The sequence below is a fragment of the Phlebotomus argentipes genome, unplaced genomic scaffold, assembly GCF_947086385.1.
Source record: "Phlebotomus argentipes unplaced genomic scaffold, Phlebotomus argentipes genome assembly contig_2, whole genome shotgun sequence".
Classification (NCBI taxonomy): Eukaryota; Metazoa; Arthropoda; class Insecta; order Diptera; family Psychodidae; genus Phlebotomus; species Phlebotomus argentipes.
In genome coordinates, this window is record NW_026776162.1 from 4835402 (window position 1) to 4853353 (window position 17952).

Below are 17952 nucleotides of genomic sequence, written 5' to 3' on the forward strand. Positions count from 1 at the left end.
ATTATATAATTGGAATTTACTCAATTCTGAGGTCGACGGCGCCAGCCAAATGAGATGCGTCTTGTCTATAAATTGCGCTTCTGAATCTTCTCAACACTTTACATGTTAATTAATATAATCGCAGGATCTCGCCTTCGGCTTCTGCACAATTTGAGGCGTTACATGGCGGCAATCACACGAGCGACGGGCCTATGATTAATCGAAGGTCAATCGAATGTTCCGGACCGGAGAGATGTGCAATGCACGTGTCCCTCATGAGCGACTTCTTCGCCATCACTCAATCGCCAGCCATTTGGCGATGAGGAATGAGTAATTGTTCCGGTCGCCCAGCGTAATTGAATAACACTTTGTGCTGGACAAAATGATTTTGACCCGAATACTTCGGTAGGCGTTATAATTGATGTTTTTGAGACTTTTTCTTCGCCTGCAAAGTGGTCCCATTAAAACATCACTAATTTAGCAAAATGCTACAGTTCCTTTTTGTCTTCAAGAGCATTAAGCGCTCACCTTACCAAATCAGCCGATTTTAATGACAAGTGATTTTTCCCAATAGGCATTAATGCATGAGTGGATAAAATCGAAGGAGAAACCCACAAAGTTGGCAGCCAGGAAGATGATGGAATGTCGGCCAAAAGAATGAGATGATCTGCAATTGCGCAAAAGAAGAGATCTTCTTTGTTTCCGCCCTCAATTTTGCAAAATACCCTACCAATTATTTGCATAATTTCCATGTCATCGATTGCACAATGTCTTTTGTCCGCGCGCCATATCAGATATCTTCTGAGTCCATTAATTTCTATACGCTGAATATCGCAGTTCCTCGGATTAAAAGAGCAAAAGAAGTTATATCACTTGGAGAGTATTTGCTACACTACTGACCAACTCTCAGCGAGTTGCTGCGCTGGAACGGGTGTTCTTCGTGCCTTTGGCAAAAATTATCAAGCACTCGCTGGTAATGACTTTCAGGTTTCTGATGGTGGGCTCAGCTTTTGGGAATTTCAGGAGGTATTTTGGACTGGATGTTGTCACTCCATTTGCAAACACTTTACCGAGAAATGCAGATTAAAACTCACCCACGCGAAATTCAAATTGTGATTCTGGAAAATTCCCAATCAATTGCGCAGCATCAATTCTCGGAGGACCCTATGAAGCACTTGGGCAATGCCTGAACACTGCTGGTCACTACATTTTGCAAATACCTCTCAATCACATGGAAAACCCTATCACTTACTTTATATTACAAGATCGTCTGAATTCCTCGCAATTCCCAGGTTCGTCGCTGCATCGCCAATTGATGTCTTTCGCCGTGTTTTTCTAGTATTGTACATTTTTCAACGGTAAATATCGACAGTTCTTTCGCACAGCACACTATTAAGCAATTAATTTTATTAAACATAATCGCTTCATTTGCTCTTTCGTCACAATGTGATATACGTCAGCTGGGTATTGTCTGGCTTGGCGCACCAAGAAAAGTCATCCTCTCGATCGTTACTCAAGATGCATTCAATTCTCAAACGTCTCTCGCACTGTTTTCTCCACAAGTCTGCGCCGGCGTGACCTCTTCTCTGCAGATAGTTGCAACAGTGCGGCAGACATCGCAAAAATGCGCGTTAAGCTTCTGTGGATTCTTTACAGCTACTTATGCCGCATTTACAAGTGGTCAAGATGACTTTTTAATTTATAAACTCCCATCTTGTTTCATGATGAACTTCTTGCTCATGCTTTGCATAATCATTTCTCATAATTCATTTCATCTTGGGCAAATACGCGAAAAAGCCACCGACTGCACAATAAATTCATGTATACACTGACAAACACTCAATGGTAATTCCCCAAATACACTCAATTTTACAGTCATGCTCACAACTTCTTGCTGCGCTGAAGCTGGTGATTCAATGGATGTTTGTTTGGCGGAGAGAAATGTCGGGAGATGAGGAAAAAAAGTTTATAATTCACATGATCAAGTCAATCAATGGCATTACATTAACTAGCGCGGTGTCCTTGTCGATGTCAAATGAGCATTCATTTAGGGAGTGTTTAGGTCGTTTGAGTCTCCTCCACTTCCGATCTTCGCAATCAACTCCAAACTGCACTTGCTCGCGGTTGGAGATTCTCCCGAAACATGGCATTAAATGGCAGAAATGTCCGTCCATTCTGCCCTCTCACGATTCACACCAAGTCATCTATATATATCGCAAGACAAGTGAGCGCACAATTGATCAATTGGATTTTCCGTGATGTGGTCTTGAGTCGCAAAAGACATGCGCTTCTATTGTGAGCATATAATTGATGATGCTTTTTCCCTTCAATCGAATAAGTAATTAAATTTGATATTTTTTACCCAATTACGCTCCATCGACAGATTCACGCGCAGATTCAAGCACTTCATGGACTGTATTAGCAATGGTAAAGAGTAAAGGTGCAGTTTTTCAGTTGATCTCCCGAGCCAAACAGACAGGCGCCTCACATGCAGATTCACTGCTTGGATTTTGCAATTTGAGGATATTTTATGGAAAATCACCATAAACTGGTAGGGAATGATATTTTTCAATATAATAATAAATCGCCATCTATTCTTGTAAATTTGAGTAATCTCCCCAAGTAAGTGATCTGCATGAGTATATTTCGTACTTTATATGGTATTGTGTCACTCGTCGAAGCTCTCGAGAGCGAATCACGAAGGAAAAACAGACGCTTCAGAGATGAGTCGCAAGGAGTGGCATCAGTATTTCTTCTTTGTGCACAAATATCTCACCTCACGCTATCATTTTCGGTCGAAATCACAGTACAGCGCGTGTACAGAGAAATTTCCCATGTTGACTTTTCCACTTCATCTGTCGATTGACCGAAGTGAAAAACATCTTGAATCTTTTTTCCCTGGGCTCAATGTGTTTGACAGCATTTTCTGAAATGATGTAGCACTTTTATTGCCCAATATTTCTGCAGCAATCACATTTGAGGCATCCAGCTTGTGGATACAAGAAAAACATTGCAATACAAAAGGTGCGCGCGCGCGCGCAACTTTGACTGATGATCACCAAATTTGCTTATGTGCGTATCTATTTTTCGGGGAGAGAGACAGAGCACAAGGGACAAGTTGTAATTAATGATGACAGAATTCGTCAAGGGTACAAATTACCACTTCACAGCTGGTTACGCATATTAATCTCAATACAATTCTTCACCCGCGTGTGAATAGATGTTCGAAAAACCTCAGCTCACGAAGATCTGTTTGATCTTGACTTTTGTATGCTATGCAAGATTTGCTATAATTTAGCTAATGTCCTCTCACTCAACTTCCACCCAGTTTCATCTCGCACAAAAGGAATTCCAATGGCTAAATCCCTCCTCGCGTGAACTCAATTTTCATAATATACTCCTCTGTGTCACACACCATCATCATGCCTGCAAGAGTGTCTCGCATATGAGGCAGAAACAAGGTCAATCTTCAGCTGAAATGGAAGCCAACGTCATAAAAAGTATTAAACAATTTTGTTGTAATTTCACGTGATATAACCGCGCTTTGATGCTCTTCATTACACTTAATGGCAGGAGGAAGCTCATGTGAAAATGTGCCTAACAACTTATTTCTCTATCTCTCTTTCAATTTTTGGGATGAAGAAACAATCGAGGTGATATGCAATTAATTTGGGACTACACCTTCTTCATCTTTCTCACACCCACACAATTGAGATTCATCAGCTGAGATTTGGCAATTTTGTGGGCGCTTTCATGTTCACGATTCTCGCTCTCTCTTATCTCACATCTCACTACGCAGGAGAGGGCCAAGTGGAGGCGCCGGGTTAAGCGATGCGGACGCCTGGTGGATTGTTTAATTCAATGTCCACACAACAGTCTTTATCCGCATAGTAAATCACTGGCTCATCCTTTGCGGCAAAACAATGGGCAGTAAAATGTCACCTGAAGAGTCTGCCTGATTGAATTACGAGATTGATTCCTCACCGCGATACCGCTAATGATTTATTTGCCACGAAGAAGTGTGATCTACACACCTGGTTCTCCTCTGTGTCACCTCCTGACACCTCGGAAATCAAGGCTAGACACTCGCGTTTCTCTCACCGCTCATCATCGTGATGCTCAGCTTCCTGCATTCCTCGCAACAATGCCCGCTCCAAATAGTTCAATTGCGCAGCCAAACAATACTCTAATCGCAGTCTATGATGAGATGCCACCGCAGAGGATGGACAGAGCGCCAACCCACATGTTGTAGTTCATTTACTCCATCCTGAGATTGTGCAATGTTGGAAATTGAGGCATTTATCATTTTTCTGCACGCTTCGCAGCACTCAACGTCACACGAAACGCTAAGTGTGCTGCAAACGTTTCGCACATTACTGAGCGCAACTTCCCTAAAAACCACTTTGGATGATGATGGATACGTGAAAATTGAGAGGAGTCACGACAGAGCATCTGCGGAATTGTGTGCGATTCCGGACGAATGAGAGTGAAAGTGAAATCAGAATTTGGCTCTTCACTCTTCTAGTGGAGTTGTAAAAGTGACATGCTAATTTTCTATAGATTGAGATACAGATCTCTGAGTGGTCAGGCATTGATGGAAATATTTGGAGAAAATACAACGTCCATGTGCTATGATTTGCATATTTCGATGTTGATATAAAGTCACTATAAAGTCGACACTTTGTGTATCGGCCGGAGAGAAATCCATTTGATATACTGTCAGTGTGTGGATTTTATCTCTAAATTGTGTTGGGATTTTTTGGGAAAAACAATTAGTTTATCTGAAATATTTATCATTTTCAATTAGTATGGCAATTAGGTAAATAAACTTGTCCGTTTATTCACTTATCACCATCTTGAAGCGTGTGAATGGGAAATAAAATGACAGTATAAAGCGATCTCCACATTGAATGTGTTTCATCAAATTCAAATCACCAGCACAAATTCCTCTACTAACCAAAAGCTTAAGGCAATTTTTATTCTGGGCTTTAAATCATATTGTATTGCTTCTCTCAATGATATGAAGATTGCTTTACAGAGAACCGCTTAAGTCGGTTTACGTGTGAAGCCATGTGAAGAATACCTCGAATAAATTATCTTCCATTAGAATTTAAACTCTCTTCAATCTCCTCAAAGTCCTCTAATAGAGGCTCATAGTTTCAAAATCTTAATGTCGAAAATTGCTTGAGGTCGCAATTGAGACTCACAGCAATGCAAATTGAATTTTACGTTAAATGTGGCAGAAGAATTCTCAACAATTTTCACAATTAGTTATTTAAAGTGCCAATCTGGAGACCAAATTTACTACTAAAGACCCGATTTGAGATAATCAGCATAATTTCCAAATGATGAAATGCAGACTCATTAGAAAAATCTACGATGTGAATCACAACTGTCTCCCGTTCAGAGAATTGATAGACCTTCTGTGATGACTTTTTTCGCGCGCGCGCTCCCAACAATTCTCCACATCAGTGTGTGATATTTATTTCTATCATAAATACGGAGAGATACTGAATCACTGATAAATTGTCCAGGAAGAGGTTTCAGTTTATGTTTTCTCTGCTGCCCACAGAGAGCCGCCGACGCCACAGAAAAGGTTCTTATGCAAAATTCCTCCGCGTGGCTTTGTTGGCATCGAGCATGGATGAATTGACAATGCATCCACCCACAAAATCCGCAAGCAATACTAGGAAAGAGAAAAAAAACTCATCACGTTTCCTGCATTTGTCTCCATCACGATACAGTAATTCATGAATCTTATCGGCGCATTTATAAGACAGGAATTTTTCCAGCAAAATACCACTAATTGTCAGTCTGTGGATTCTTAATGAAAATGACTTCTAACGCTATTGAGGTAGTGATGCAAATTGTCACGATCACGATGCTCAAGAAAACACACTCCTCAATCAATGTACTTAATAGAGTCTGACCGAAAATTCATGTTGGGTTTGCAAATCTCGCGCGGAGTGTGTAAAAATTATTCATGGAAGCTTGTGAGCAATTAATTCACATTAGCAGTTGCAAATTCATCTTTAATACTCATTGCAAAATCATTTACGGTACTGGAGCACATAAAAGATGAGTCTTCCGTTGAATAAGACTTTTTTTTCTCAACACGTTTAAATCACTGATGCTCATCTGAGTGTAAACAATGTCGCTATTTTGCACACATAACTACATCTACCACTTTAAATGTAGACAATTTGCATTGAGAATTTCCGCAAATTAATGTTAAGAGAAAATTATTCTCTTGTCATTTAATTAATTAAATGGCATAATTGAATTTCTAAGAATGTGCTAACAAATGAAAATTAATTCCACACAACAATTAGAAGACACCGAGAATGTGGCGCCTAATCTTATTAGCATTTTTTCAGTGGAAGACTTTTGATAAAAATTCTCCAAGGATTTGAAGAAGCTTCAAGCACGACGTCGCGAAAAAAAAATGTAGCAAAATTGCCCATCACTGACGCCAAGTCGTATTTCTGTGCGAGATAATTGTGAATTCCAAGCGTGGTTTAATTGAAATTAAATGCTTAGCAATTGTGAGATACAATTTCGAATGAAAAAGAAGCCACAAAAGTCCAACTCTCGAGTCGGTGAGATGGGTGAAAAGTTGAGCAAGAAAAACACTTAAGTTGCCAGCCATAGAAAAGAGCAGAAAAGTCTCAGACCACCTCTTACATCAATTGTGCAACATTACCACTGATATTCGCCGAAAGTGCGCGCTGTGAAAAGGAATTTGGGCAGAGAAGAGAGCGCGTCAAGAGGAAATGCAGGACAATTCATAACAATTTTGGCGTCTCAATTGCAATCTCTCGCCTCTCTCGCGAATTGGCACGCGCACAATTGTTCGCACAAGCAACATTATCAAATGGTGGAACAATTTAATCTTCCAGCGTCTTCAGCTCAGTCAACGTGACTCGGAGGAAAATTAATGGACGGCGTGGAGATATAAATTTGCCATTGTCGATGGGTGAGCATTGAGTTAACAATTGTAGCGAAAATAGATATATATTCATTCATTCTCTCGTGTGGAAAGACAACTCACTCGCCGAGATGATCAGCGTCTCTTCCTTCCCAATGTGCGCTTGTTTGGATTCCTCTGACCTTTGCCGCCTCTCGGCTTCTTCATTCCCTTCGACTTGAATTGGGACTTTCCCTTCTTGCTCCTCTTCGGCTTCGATTCTGCCTGTTCAGCGTCTCTCCTGTAATATCCAGCATGAATGACTGTCATCAAGATAACACCATTCCTTCACTCACCTCTCGCGATCGTCACGTTTCTGGAGTGAAATGGCCTTTTCCACGTCCACTTTCGGCCGCTTCTTCAGCACACTCTCCACCACATCCAAATTCCTCTTCGTCTCCGGCTCCAGATGCGATGCCTTGCGTTTAACACCCGGAATGAGCTCCTTGACGCCCAGTCCGCGAGCTTTCTTGTCCTTCGGCAGTTTGTCCTGGAACTTGCCAACTGACGCTGTGGACGCCTTGGCAACTGTGGCCGCTGTGAGGAGTTCCTTCGACGAGGCCGCCGCAGGATTTGTGATTCCAACCCGTGGGATTTTCAGTTTCTGCGCTCTCGCTACATTCCTCATGCGTTGCAGTTCATTCTTGGCCACTCGCTCTTTCTTCAGCTCCTTCTTCTTCTGAAACTGATCCTCCATGGGATCCGCATTGCCCGGCACTTCCAGCACCCAGTCGCGCTCCTTCTCAGCCGCGGCTCTCTTGTATCCGTACGTCGGCACCCATTTCTGTCGGAGAAACTCATCATTAGCGACTATCTTAGCGAATATAAACTGTGATTCTTACATCCTGAACATCATCGTAGGTTTTCTGCATGCGTGGCTTCTTCTTTATTCCCTTCTCCTGGGCAAACTTCTGCCACTTGGTCAGCGGTTTGGGATCGGGAACCTTCCTTTCGCGCGGGAGAAGATGAACAGGCGCCGGAAGTTTGGCCAGAACAGACTCCTCGACACTCTCCGTGGGCTGTTGCCAAACATCATTCAGCAAGAGCTGGACGTTGTCTCTCGTGAGATTTAGCAGGTAATCATCACAGTCTGACCTGAAAGGCACCCCAAACACCTGTTAAAGACCCTCAAAGCGGATAATTAGTCCAGGAAACACTCACTTCAGCCGATCTTCGGCCAGATCATTCACATCTGTACAGAGAAGCAAACCAAGATCGTTCTGCACTTCCAGCAGCTTTTCCACTGTGATCGGCTTGTACTTGGCCAATTCCTGCTGCTCTCTCTCCAGAATTTCATTAACAATATCCATTCTGGAGGCCTAAAGTATCACACGATGTTTTGTGTATTTTTTCCGCACGTGGATTGAGCGAAAAATGACACTTCGCCTAACCTCAAAAGCCAGAGGCGAAGCAGGGCTTACACATGCATATCCGCTGTAATGCCTTTTTATGGCACATCAATTTCACTCGCGCGATGATTTTCTCTATTGATTTTGTGAACCGCCAAAAAGGTGGAAAGTGAGCGAGTGAAAAATTGATTTTTCTTAAATCATGGTGCTATTTATTTACTTCCTTTGTTATATTTCTAAGTCACTTTAATTTATTACTTTTTTTTTACATAGTATTTATTTTTTAGGAATGCCAATTAAAAATACATAAACTTCAACACAATTTCTATTGGTGTGTAAAAATAACTTTCAAAATTTTCTTCTCTTTTTAATAAGCTCCATTATTAAAAATTTTTACTTCCTATGCAATCTTATTCAATACTCATTTCTCTTCTTCTTCTTAGGGTACAATATTTCTTTATATATTTACTTGCCATACAGAATTGAGAAAATAAGGAGGAAATAATTGAGAAAATAAATCGACTGAAAATAAATTCAATTATTACAATTGCGCCAGACAATTTCTATATCAATCTCTATTGAATTCTCACCGTTTTGTCTCAGTGTCAAGATTTTGTTCAGATCAATGGGTTATTCTTGTCATCAATTTCAATTCAACGAGTCAATTAAATGGGTATTTTTATATTATTGTCCGGGTCAAATATATTTATTCATCGATTCTACCAAATTCCGCGTTCATTTGTATAAAGGGGGGAAAAATATAAGAGGTGGTCAAATAAGTCTTATGTACAATCAGAAATAATCCTGAGACGCTATCTCGTTTATTTTATTCTTTTTCTTTTTCGTCTGTTCACCTCTGACTTTTCAAAACGTATCTTCTATCAACTCAGTTCTTTGTCTATTAAGTAAGGTTTATTGCATTTTTCTTTCTTCATTTTCTTCTTTCATGATAAACTGGAGAATTTGCAGTTTCATCTCTGACAATTCTTCACAAGATTGTTCAGAAGGAAGTCATTTTGGAAACGGAAAGATTGAATGCACAGAATTATAATGATAAAGAGCAAAAGAATGGTAAAGATACACATGTTATGTGAATTTAAATTCCCGAGGAAATAGTCCTCGAGAGGATACACGCTAGAGTAGGAGTGTCTATATGAAACCAATTTGTGAAAATTATATCTAGCAACATTTCTTGCAATGCATTTGTCCACATTATAGTTTGTTTAACTCTTAATCTCTCTTTTCTTCTCTTCGAATGCTTCGAATCTACTTTAATGTCTTGTTACTTTTAATTTTTACCTTCAAATTCAAAGTGTGTTTGTGTGTATTTTTTTCTTTATGTTCTCTCATCAATTTCTATTAAGGTTATCTTTGAAAGATTACAATAGCTATTTTTTATATGTACCTCTAAATTGGTGTAAGGTGTTTATTTAATTGTTCTCACTATATATCAAATCACTCTCATTAAACTGCATGCTGCTGCGTCATTGAATGGGAGAGAAAACCGTGTTTTTTAAATGTGTGTACATTACTGAACTCTTGCTTCTCTTTTCTATAGTTTATAGTAGAACTCCTAGATAATAGACGCCCCCGCAACCGAAAGGATGACCCACCAAACGTCCCTCACCCCTTCACACTGTGGCCTCTTCTATCGCACTGGCGAGAGAGCCGCTCCCAGTCATTCTATGTTCCAGCACTCGGCCGGCTGATTGGTGGTAAACGGTGTGATGCCATTGTTGGCCATTGACTCCAGGACATCACTCACGTACGCCGCCACGTCCGTGTGACTCCGCTCGCCGCGCTGAATGAAGGGATGCTGGAGCAATTTGCTGTACTTGGGGCGATTGCTTTCGTCCTTAATTAAACTGCAACGAAGAAGAGAAACCACATTTACGCACTTAATAGAATTCCAAGCAAAGTTCAGTGACACTTTTTTCTTTCTTTCTTGCAATTCTCCTATGCAAAAGATGTGCAAAGTGCTTTTATCACCTTGCAATGCAATTACTCCACTTCTATTACCCTCTTAACTCGGGTGTCTCAAAGCGAGACATCATATAAGAGATAAGATAAGCAGACGATGTTTCACCACCAAATTCGGTCTTTCATGGGATTTTCTCATCGTATCGAAACATATATAGAAATACGAACAGATTTTGAATAATCCATGGGATTTTGGTTGAAAGGGAAACGAGATTGATCGAATTACAGCTCAAGCATGCAAAATCCCAAGAAGAAAAACTTTCAGTGGAACTTGGAATTGTGTGTGTTTCTTCCTCTCTCTCTCTCTCTCTATCACTATATCGCTTCTCACCCAACTTTCTCAGTGCCTCGTGAGACAAGTGGGCCAAAAGCACAGAAAAGAAGCAAACAGTCATCAATTATGAATGTGTGAATCACAATCACCTCACAAGTGGCTTATCACACACTCTTTTCCCTCCCCGATTACATGGAAGTGAATTGCGTACAAATCTTTTCACACATTTTTGGCCTGATAAATTCCATGGGGTCCACTCACCATGTATTTACAAAAGCTACAAACTCCTCTGAGAACTCCATGCCATTGTAGGATGTAGTCAAACTGGGCGGCTCTCCTTGGACGACCTGAGATTAACGCCATTTATTTACTCAAATCATTTGAGAAGCTGGTGTCATTCTATTGTCATACAAACCTGGTAGAGTTGCTCAAAAACTGATCCCCACTTGGGATAAGGGAATTTCCCAGTGGCCACTTCCATCAGTGTTATTCCTAATGACCACACATCACTCCGCACATCGTAACCCTTCGCTCGCTGCGGATCTATCCGTTCAGGCTGCAAAGACAACACTCTGTGTCACTCTTGCCTCACTTGGCATCTTCTGGCAAATACTCACAGCCATGTAGGGCCGGCATCCGGCGTCTTTAGTTCTCGCAATTGAGTCGACTAGCTGCCCAGAAATGCCAAAATCACATAGTTTAATGTCACCACGCGAATGAAGCAAAATATTGCTCGGCTTCACGTCCCGATGGATGATCTTAAGCTTCTCCTTCAGGTAGTTGAGCGCCTGCACCGTGGCCACAGTTATCTTGGCCAGAATGGACTCAGGAATCCGCTGATTCTGTCGCTCACAGATGAATTTATAGAACTTATCCAGTGAAGTGTCCATCAACTCCATGCAAATCCAGCAATCGCCCTGGAAAAGACGAGACACGTTCAGTCCACTCACATCCCCACACTTTGGCATGCTGTGCGCAACTCACCTCCTTGAAGAGCGCCCCGTAGAATTGCACAATGTAGTTGCACTCATTGGACTTCATCACCACTTCGAGATCCATGAGGAGCTGCTTCTGCTCCCGCTCGTCCACGGTGGACCGAATCCTCTTCACAGCCATCACAGTGTTGGTACGCTTGAAAATCATCTGATTTACTGCTCCGAAGGCACCCCGTCCGATTTCACCCAAGTCCTGGAGGTCCTCGGACGTGAAATCGTACTCCTCGCCGGGCGTCAGCTGCAGCTTCCCCGTCGCCTGGAGCTTTATCCTATCTCTGTGGGGAGAAAAAGCCGTCGATAAGCCACCGCAGCTCATCCTGACGGGCGACAGAGCTGGCGAGTACCTCGTTCTGTCCGGCAACGGTGTGGGCTTCACGGGTTTCACAGCATCCTGCTGGAAACTGAGCTTCAGCATTTGGCGCCGTCTCTCGCTTTCGACGGGATTGGCGTTAGGACTGAAATCCATTTTGGTAAATCTCGAGCGATCTGCAGAGGCAGGGGAAAAACGCCAGTGAAAACATGCAAAATGCCCAGCAAGTGGGCGGAAAAGGTGCTTTTCCCCGAAAGTGGGGCTCCTCTTACTTGACAAATTTGGATGATCCGCCATTTTAATTTCCTTATTTTCGTACGAAAATTGTCAATAAAAACAAGAACACTTCAACAAATACACTCTACACATTGCTTGTGGTACTTTCCTCCGTGCTAATACACCTCACTTTGCGGAGTCATTATTTGCAATTGGGAAATTTTCCGTACAAAAGCCAGCAGTACACGATTTTGTTTTGCTTGCTCCTCCGCCACTGGAGTGGTGCCAGATGCGAATCGTGGCATGACATTTCCCATCGCGCGCGCCCCTCGGCAAAACATAGAAACGTCATCGATTTTTATGGCACGTCACGTGCGGCTGTCCGGCTGTCAGGGAAGAAAACAAATCCTCGCGCGTGATAATGTTCAAGAGTGTTTTTCTCCGGATTCACCGCTCACCCGTAGTGAGTCAATACCGTTACCTGCCCAGGAAAACGCGCTGGCAAAATCCCGGTGTCGATGGACGGATTGAGATGTTGCGTGAGGAGAGAGACACCGAAATAAGGCCAGAAGATGTGGAGGAAGATTTGGAAAGTGACTTCATGAATGCTGGTCAGATGTACGGGAAGTATAAGGCCGAAGAGCGCTGGCAGCGGGAAAAGCTCGCCCACTGGATCACGGGGGACAAGTACTTCAAGAGAAAGCAACTCAACTTCCTGACATGGTCTGAGAAAGAGCAGATTCGCTTCCTGCATCGTGAATCGCCATCAGAATGGTCAGCTGAGAAGTTGGCTGATAGTTTCCCCGCTGACATTATGACAATCCGGAAGATTATCAAGTCTGCCTGGCTTCCTGCTGATGAGAAGCGGATTCTGAGGCACGATGAACATGTGCAGAGAAACTGGAAGGCCTTCCAGGAGGGAAAACTGAAAGACATGAGTGACGATCTGAAGGAACATCTTCAGAAATTTGCTCACCGGAAATTTGATACCAGTGCCACACCGAAAGTTCATCTCCAGAGCACGAGTGAGAGTGCGTTGAAGCTGCCGGTGGGAGAATTCACCAGAATCCTAACAAGTTGTAAAGCTTACGCGCAGATTGAAGGGAAACGGGAAGAGAAACCTAAAGTGAAAGCTCTCGAAGATGGTGAGAAACAGGAAGAAAAAATGCCATTTCGGGGAGGTAAAGAAATTACTCTTGACAAACTGAAGCGACTTGAAGGCGATAGCAATGCCTTATCCCAGCCAGAGCCTGAAAACTCACCTGAAGTTCCTGCGATTCCCATGTCCGGGGATAAAATGGAGATTTTCAACGTGAAGAAGTACAATTCTGCTCCAGCGATTAATCATACAAGCACTCTCCGCGCAAAACAACCGGACATTCGGCAGAGGATTTACATCCCGAAGCATCTCTGGAAGAGAGGCGGCACGTACAAACTGGGCGATTGCTTCTACGACGACGATGGGGAGTTTCTCTACAGAGTTCCCGGAATGACAGGGCAATAGTGATGTTAGAAATACTTGGGCAGAAATTGAGTTTAACCCAAAATATCTGCTGTATAGTTTTTCTCTAGTATATTTTCTACATTTCACATTAAGTCAGTCTGTAAAAAAAACTGCGAAGTTCTACATAATTTAGCGTGTAAGTTGAAATTGCCTCATCACTTTTTCTCCCAACATCACAGAACATTCCTTCTTCTCTTGCCTAGGCCTCATCTTCAGAGTCACTGGAGAGTGTGAGGGTGTGACCCTTGGGAGAAAGTGAGCTGCCAAGGACACTGGGGAAATTCGGGAAGCTGCCATCTGTTTCCGTTGTGACGGGATTGTACTCGTAGTCGTCGGTGTGCTTGAAGCAGAGACTAATTTTGCTCTTGCGAACGTAGCACACGACCAGGAGAGGAATGAGACACAGAAGCGTGAGGAAGACAATCGAGACGATGATGAAGGCACACTTGGAGAGACCGAGGAATCTCTTCTCGGGTCGTTTCAGGCAGAAACTGTCGATTTTGAGGGTGACGAGATCATAACTCTCAGTGCAAGCTGAGCACTCAGCTTCGGACGGTCCTCGGCATCTGAGACACGAGGAATGGCACGGAAGGCAGACTTTGGGCTGCAGGATTTTCTGCGATGGCACAGCTCGCCTCTGAGGCTCCAGCGTCGCGTAGTCATCGTCCGGATCCAGCGATTTGTGGGTGGACGAGCGCAGTGAGACGTGGCCTTCCCGATGGCGACTCTTCGGCACCTCATCTGCAGCCACATACGTGCCATTTGGGCACGAGGCATAGCACAGGCCGTCGTTGAGGAACGTTCCCTGCTCGCACTCTGAAAGGACAAAAGCACAACACAGAGGCAAAAAGTTAATTGGTATCGCTGAAATATTCTGAACACACTGGCAAAATCAATAAATAAAACGAAATCTCTCAAAGTGATGCTAATTAAAATAAATTAGTCATGTAAAATTCGGAGGAAAAATTATTAAAAACACAATGCGAAAATCTACAAATGAGGAGTGAAAAGTGAGTGAACAATTCTCTCAACATGCAGCGAATTATCCTCATGTTCCAGAAATAACACCTTCTAATTACTCCAAAAGATGCTGAGATTCAAACAGGAAGTGGGAGGGCAAAATGCATCACCAGTTAAGAGGAAAAATAAAAACAGCAAACAAACTACACTCCCGAGATGCAGAAATAAGGAATTATAAATGTCAATGAAACTACAAAATCCCAACTTAAAGAAAGCATAATATTTTGAGAGACAGATAACTCAACTCACCCGAGAATAGGTAGTTAGATGAGGTGGACGAGCAGAATCACAAACTTTAATCATATAATAATTCATCACATCTAAACAGAGAGACTCTCTATAGTAGAACCTTTGGATATACGCAAAAATTCCCTGAAACGCCTTGCAGATGAGAATCTCTAAAGGAGTTGGAGAGTTGGAAAAACACGCTGGAGGCTCAGTCACGCGTCTGCTGACGGTCAACAGCAGTGCTAAATTACTTGGCGCCAATTTAACGTGCAACTTTTATCCGCTCGCAAATAGTTTGACCACAATTTACGACCGTATATTACATAATTTCAATTGAACATTTATATTTACAGTGTGACTTCCCACTTGAGTGCCTCTTCGTGGTCATGACACTGAATATGGCCACATATTCTCGAGGGATGTAAATATTTTATGAATTTTCCCACCCCAGGAATTTAAACTGTTTCCCACGGAAATGTTTGTTAATTGAGTGCGGTCAATTGATTTGAAAGTGTGCAATTAGAGATGAATTTAAAGAAATGCACACTGAAATTCTAAGCAATTGATTTCTAGGTTAGTTTAATGAATTGCAAATCATTTAAATCACTATCGCTGCAATTCGTGCCAATTCAGTAGTTATCAGGTCATGAAAAAATACAAATTATTTCAATTCATTTACTGAAAGCCATTTCCATTGCAAATTTTCCATTAAAATATTACTGTTTGATGAAAGCAAATGCAACACTTTTTCGAGGAAATCTCCCGAACACAATGCATGTTGTAAAATATAAAGTGCTTCTGACTGATTTACCATTCAAACGATTTTTTTTTATCGCTAGGATGCAAAGGTGCAGCAATTTTCCAGAGAGAAAAAAATTGCATTTTAAATCATATGCAAGTTTGTCAGAGTTTGAATTAAATTCATTATTCTCTATATTCTAACTTGCATAACTCCATCATAAACTTATGATTTGCTTACACACGTTGATATCTTCTACAAGAAAACTTAATTTACCATGAAGAAGACTTTGAGTGTCTTTAAATGTTTCAACGCGATGCATAATTAAATTTGCAAACCAAACACACTCACTGGCGGAGTAATTTAGTAAGTGGACCTTGGCGTAAATTGCCAGCACTGCAGATTAGATGAGCCCTAATATTTGCGTGATCCTCCGTTTCTCAATTACATTTACGCACACAGACGAGAAGAGACTGGAAGAATGTTATCTTAATTTTTCAAGTACAGACTTTGAGGGTGTTTAATATATAAAAAGAGGGCGATTATGGGAGTAATTTTAATTTCAACGAATTAAACACCTTTTACCTTCGTTAGTGGATTAGGCAGTTGGAAGAGAGAAAGAAAGAGAGAGAGAGAGTGAGAGAGATTGCGCGCGGTTGGGAGTATATTTTCATTATCAAGCACCCTTTAGCCACTTTCACCCTGAGCACGTGGAGATGACTGTGGAGTCAAATATGGGCAAAACACAGGCAACAAGGTGTGTATAAAGAGACAGGAAAAAAGGCAGAGAGGCGAAAAAAAAGCGGACGGAGCACGTTGTGTTGGGTGAAAATTACCCATCTATTCGAGAACTGATAAAAAACAGACATTTAATTAGTTCAGGGAGTGCTTCAACCCCGTGGAATCACAATATTTCGCACCGAATGCCCACGCAATTCGCAATTTTGATCAATATTTAACCCTCTCGCATCGTACAACAGTCCAATATTGTTGCTATTTCATTATGGTGTTCTGTAAATACTTCTAAAGTGTAGTGATAAATAGGTTTTTTGTTGTCAGAATGGGTGGGAATAAAAGGGAGCAAAAACTGTACAGTTCGCTCAATGAACATCACTTCAACTTATGCACAACGTAATCGGAAAAATTGCACATCGAAACATAAAAGGTTTCACTGCAAAATTCCCAATTTAAATTCTCTACTGTAGTTGTGGAACTTTATGGAATTTCAATTTTCATCCCAGAGGGAAAAATAATTATGCTTGGCATATTCATTCTCTTCATCATGATACAAAATGAAATTAACCATAAACAATTTGTTGCACTCTTTTCTCATCACAGCAATTTGATTGACAACACAGAATAACATGAGATTCACCAAAAATCATATGAAAAAACACAGCTGAACAACAATTTTCAATCTTTTTTTTCACTTCAAATTCACCGAATTTTTATTTTTCCATATTTTTCCTCACTCTTTCGCACTCTCGCTATTATCATAATTTCGTCCATTCTTTTCAAATAGCCATATAAATATATTTTTATATGATGCACTTAAGATTAGGTAATGTTACTTGTTTTTTTTTTTCTTCATATAATCATAAATTCCTATCTAAAGATATCAATATGTACTGTGTGTTTTTCTGCCTTCAATTTTCCACATTAGTGTATTTTTTTTCCTTCTCACCATCTTTCATCATATAAATATCAATTACAAATTTCTATTTCAATATCAATTCAGTTTCTTTTTTCATCATCATCATCATCTTCGATTATAGAATATACACACACCTTTTACACGGTATTGAATGATTATTGTTTTATATTTCCTTGCTTGTTCATTTTTCCGCAATTTTGCACTCGTCAGTCAGACAAATTCACGCACGCACACCTCTAAATCCGAATGGTTTTTCTCTCTCGACATTTGTTCTCTTTGTAGTAAAATAACATGGAATTGTCTTCATATATTCATCCAGAATTCATGTGAATTCCTTTTCACTACGCCTCCAAACTTACTATATTTATCGTTTTATACACAATTCACATTTATACTCCTTTTCTCGTACGCTACAATTTATATTAAATGCTTACAATTCAACAATTTATAGAAGAATCTCCACACATGTGCTGCCCGCGTTCGTTTCCAATCACGTGGAGAATTCTGAAGAAGAATGGACTCGCGGCAGGAAGAATTCCATTGCGCATAGTGATCGTGAGTATGTACACGCGATATGTTGGTGTCAAAATCAAATTTACATGCAGCAATGCAAACAAAACATTTGTGCTGCACTTAATATGAATACAAATTTTGATGCCAATTGCCACATTAGCAGCAATTCAACCGCACCACAGAATTTAATTACACAATCTTGATGATATGATAAAAGATAATTG

At 41.2% G+C, this 17952-nt stretch overlaps 4 protein-coding genes across 5 annotated transcripts in view; 1 reads left to right on the forward strand and 3 right to left on the reverse strand.

The window, feature by feature from the left end:
- Positions 1 to 5404: 5404 nt before the first annotated feature.
- LOC132263856 (ribosome biogenesis regulatory protein homolog) lies at positions 5405 to 8311 on the reverse strand. Of its 2 annotated transcripts, XM_059763863.1 has the most exons (5): positions 8108 to 8311; positions 7789 to 8041; positions 7243 to 7730; positions 7031 to 7187; positions 5405 to 5665 (listed from the first exon to the last, which is right to left on the reverse strand). In XM_059763863.1, the coding sequence occupies exons 1-4, from the start codon at positions 8254 to 8256 to the stop codon at positions 7043 to 7045; spliced, it is 1035 nt and encodes a 344-aa protein (XP_059619846.1). In that variant the 5' UTR covers positions 8257 to 8311; the 3' UTR covers positions 5405 to 5665; positions 7031 to 7042. The 2 variants fall into 2 exon arrangements, with proteins under 2 accessions (XP_059619846.1, XP_059619837.1); XM_059763854.1 differs by lacking the exon at positions 5405 to 5665 and having other exon boundaries at positions 6975 to 7187.
- Positions 8312 to 8491: 180 nt separating this feature from the next.
- Positions 8492 to 12353, reverse strand: LOC132264773 (dual specificity mitogen-activated protein kinase kinase 4-like). The gene is made up of 7 exons (XM_059765089.1): positions 12127 to 12353; positions 11889 to 12030; positions 11534 to 11819; positions 11167 to 11466; positions 10965 to 11105; positions 10811 to 10896; positions 8492 to 10160 (listed from the first exon to the last, which is right to left on the reverse strand). Exons 1-7 carry the CDS (start codon positions 12149 to 12151, stop codon positions 9974 to 9976), a joined length of 1167 nt encoding a protein of 388 aa, XP_059621072.1. The 5' UTR covers positions 12152 to 12353; the 3' UTR covers positions 8492 to 9973.
- A 105-nt stretch (positions 12354 to 12458) lies between these two features.
- LOC132265326 (neugrin) lies at positions 12459 to 13595 on the forward strand. Its single transcript, XM_059765924.1, has one exon. It carries the CDS (start codon positions 12492 to 12494, stop codon positions 13572 to 13574), a length of 1083 nt encoding a protein of 360 aa, XP_059621907.1. The 5' UTR covers positions 12459 to 12491; the 3' UTR covers positions 13575 to 13595.
- A 108-nt stretch (positions 13596 to 13703) lies between these two features.
- The window catches only part of LOC132265325 (furin-like protease 1), a 53278-nt gene continuing 49029 nt past the window's right edge, over positions 13704 to 17952 (reverse strand). Inside the window, exon 11 of the mRNA XM_059765923.1 lies at positions 13704 to 14390. Within this exon, the coding sequence (XP_059621906.1) occupies positions 13774 to 14390 (617 nt within the window). The 3' untranslated portion in view covers positions 13704 to 13773. The remainder of the gene's footprint in view (positions 14391 to 17952) is intronic.

Excerpts from the sequence above, each read along its gene's own strand:
- LOC132263856 (XM_059763863.1), bottom strand. The coding sequence starts at position 8,256 with ATGGATATTGTTAATGAAATTCTGGAGAGAGAGCAGCAGGAATTGGCC. Across the intron at positions 8,042-8,107 it reads CTGGCCGAAGATCGGCTGAA|GTCAGACTGTGATGATTACC; the intron begins GTGAGTGTTTCC and ends GGTGCCTTTCAG. Across the intron at positions 7,731-7,788 it reads CCTACGATGATGTTCAGGAT|AAATGGGTGCCGACGTACGG; the intron begins GTAAGAATCACA and ends TTTCTCCGACAG.
- LOC132264773 (XM_059765089.1), bottom strand. The coding sequence starts at position 12,151 with ATGGCGGATCATCCAAATTTGTCAA. Across the intron at positions 11,820-11,888 it reads CCGTTGCCGGACAGAACGAG|AGATAGGATAAAGCTCCAGG; the intron begins GTACTCGCCAGC and ends TTCTCCCCACAG. Across the intron at positions 10,897-10,964 it reads TTTTTGAGCAACTCTACCAG|GTCGTCCAAGGAGAGCCGCC; the intron begins GTTTGTATGACA and ends CGTTAATCTCAG.
- LOC132265326 (XM_059765924.1), top strand. The coding sequence starts at position 12,492 with ATGTTCAAGAGTGTTTTTCTCCGGATTCACCGCTCACCCGTAGTGAGT.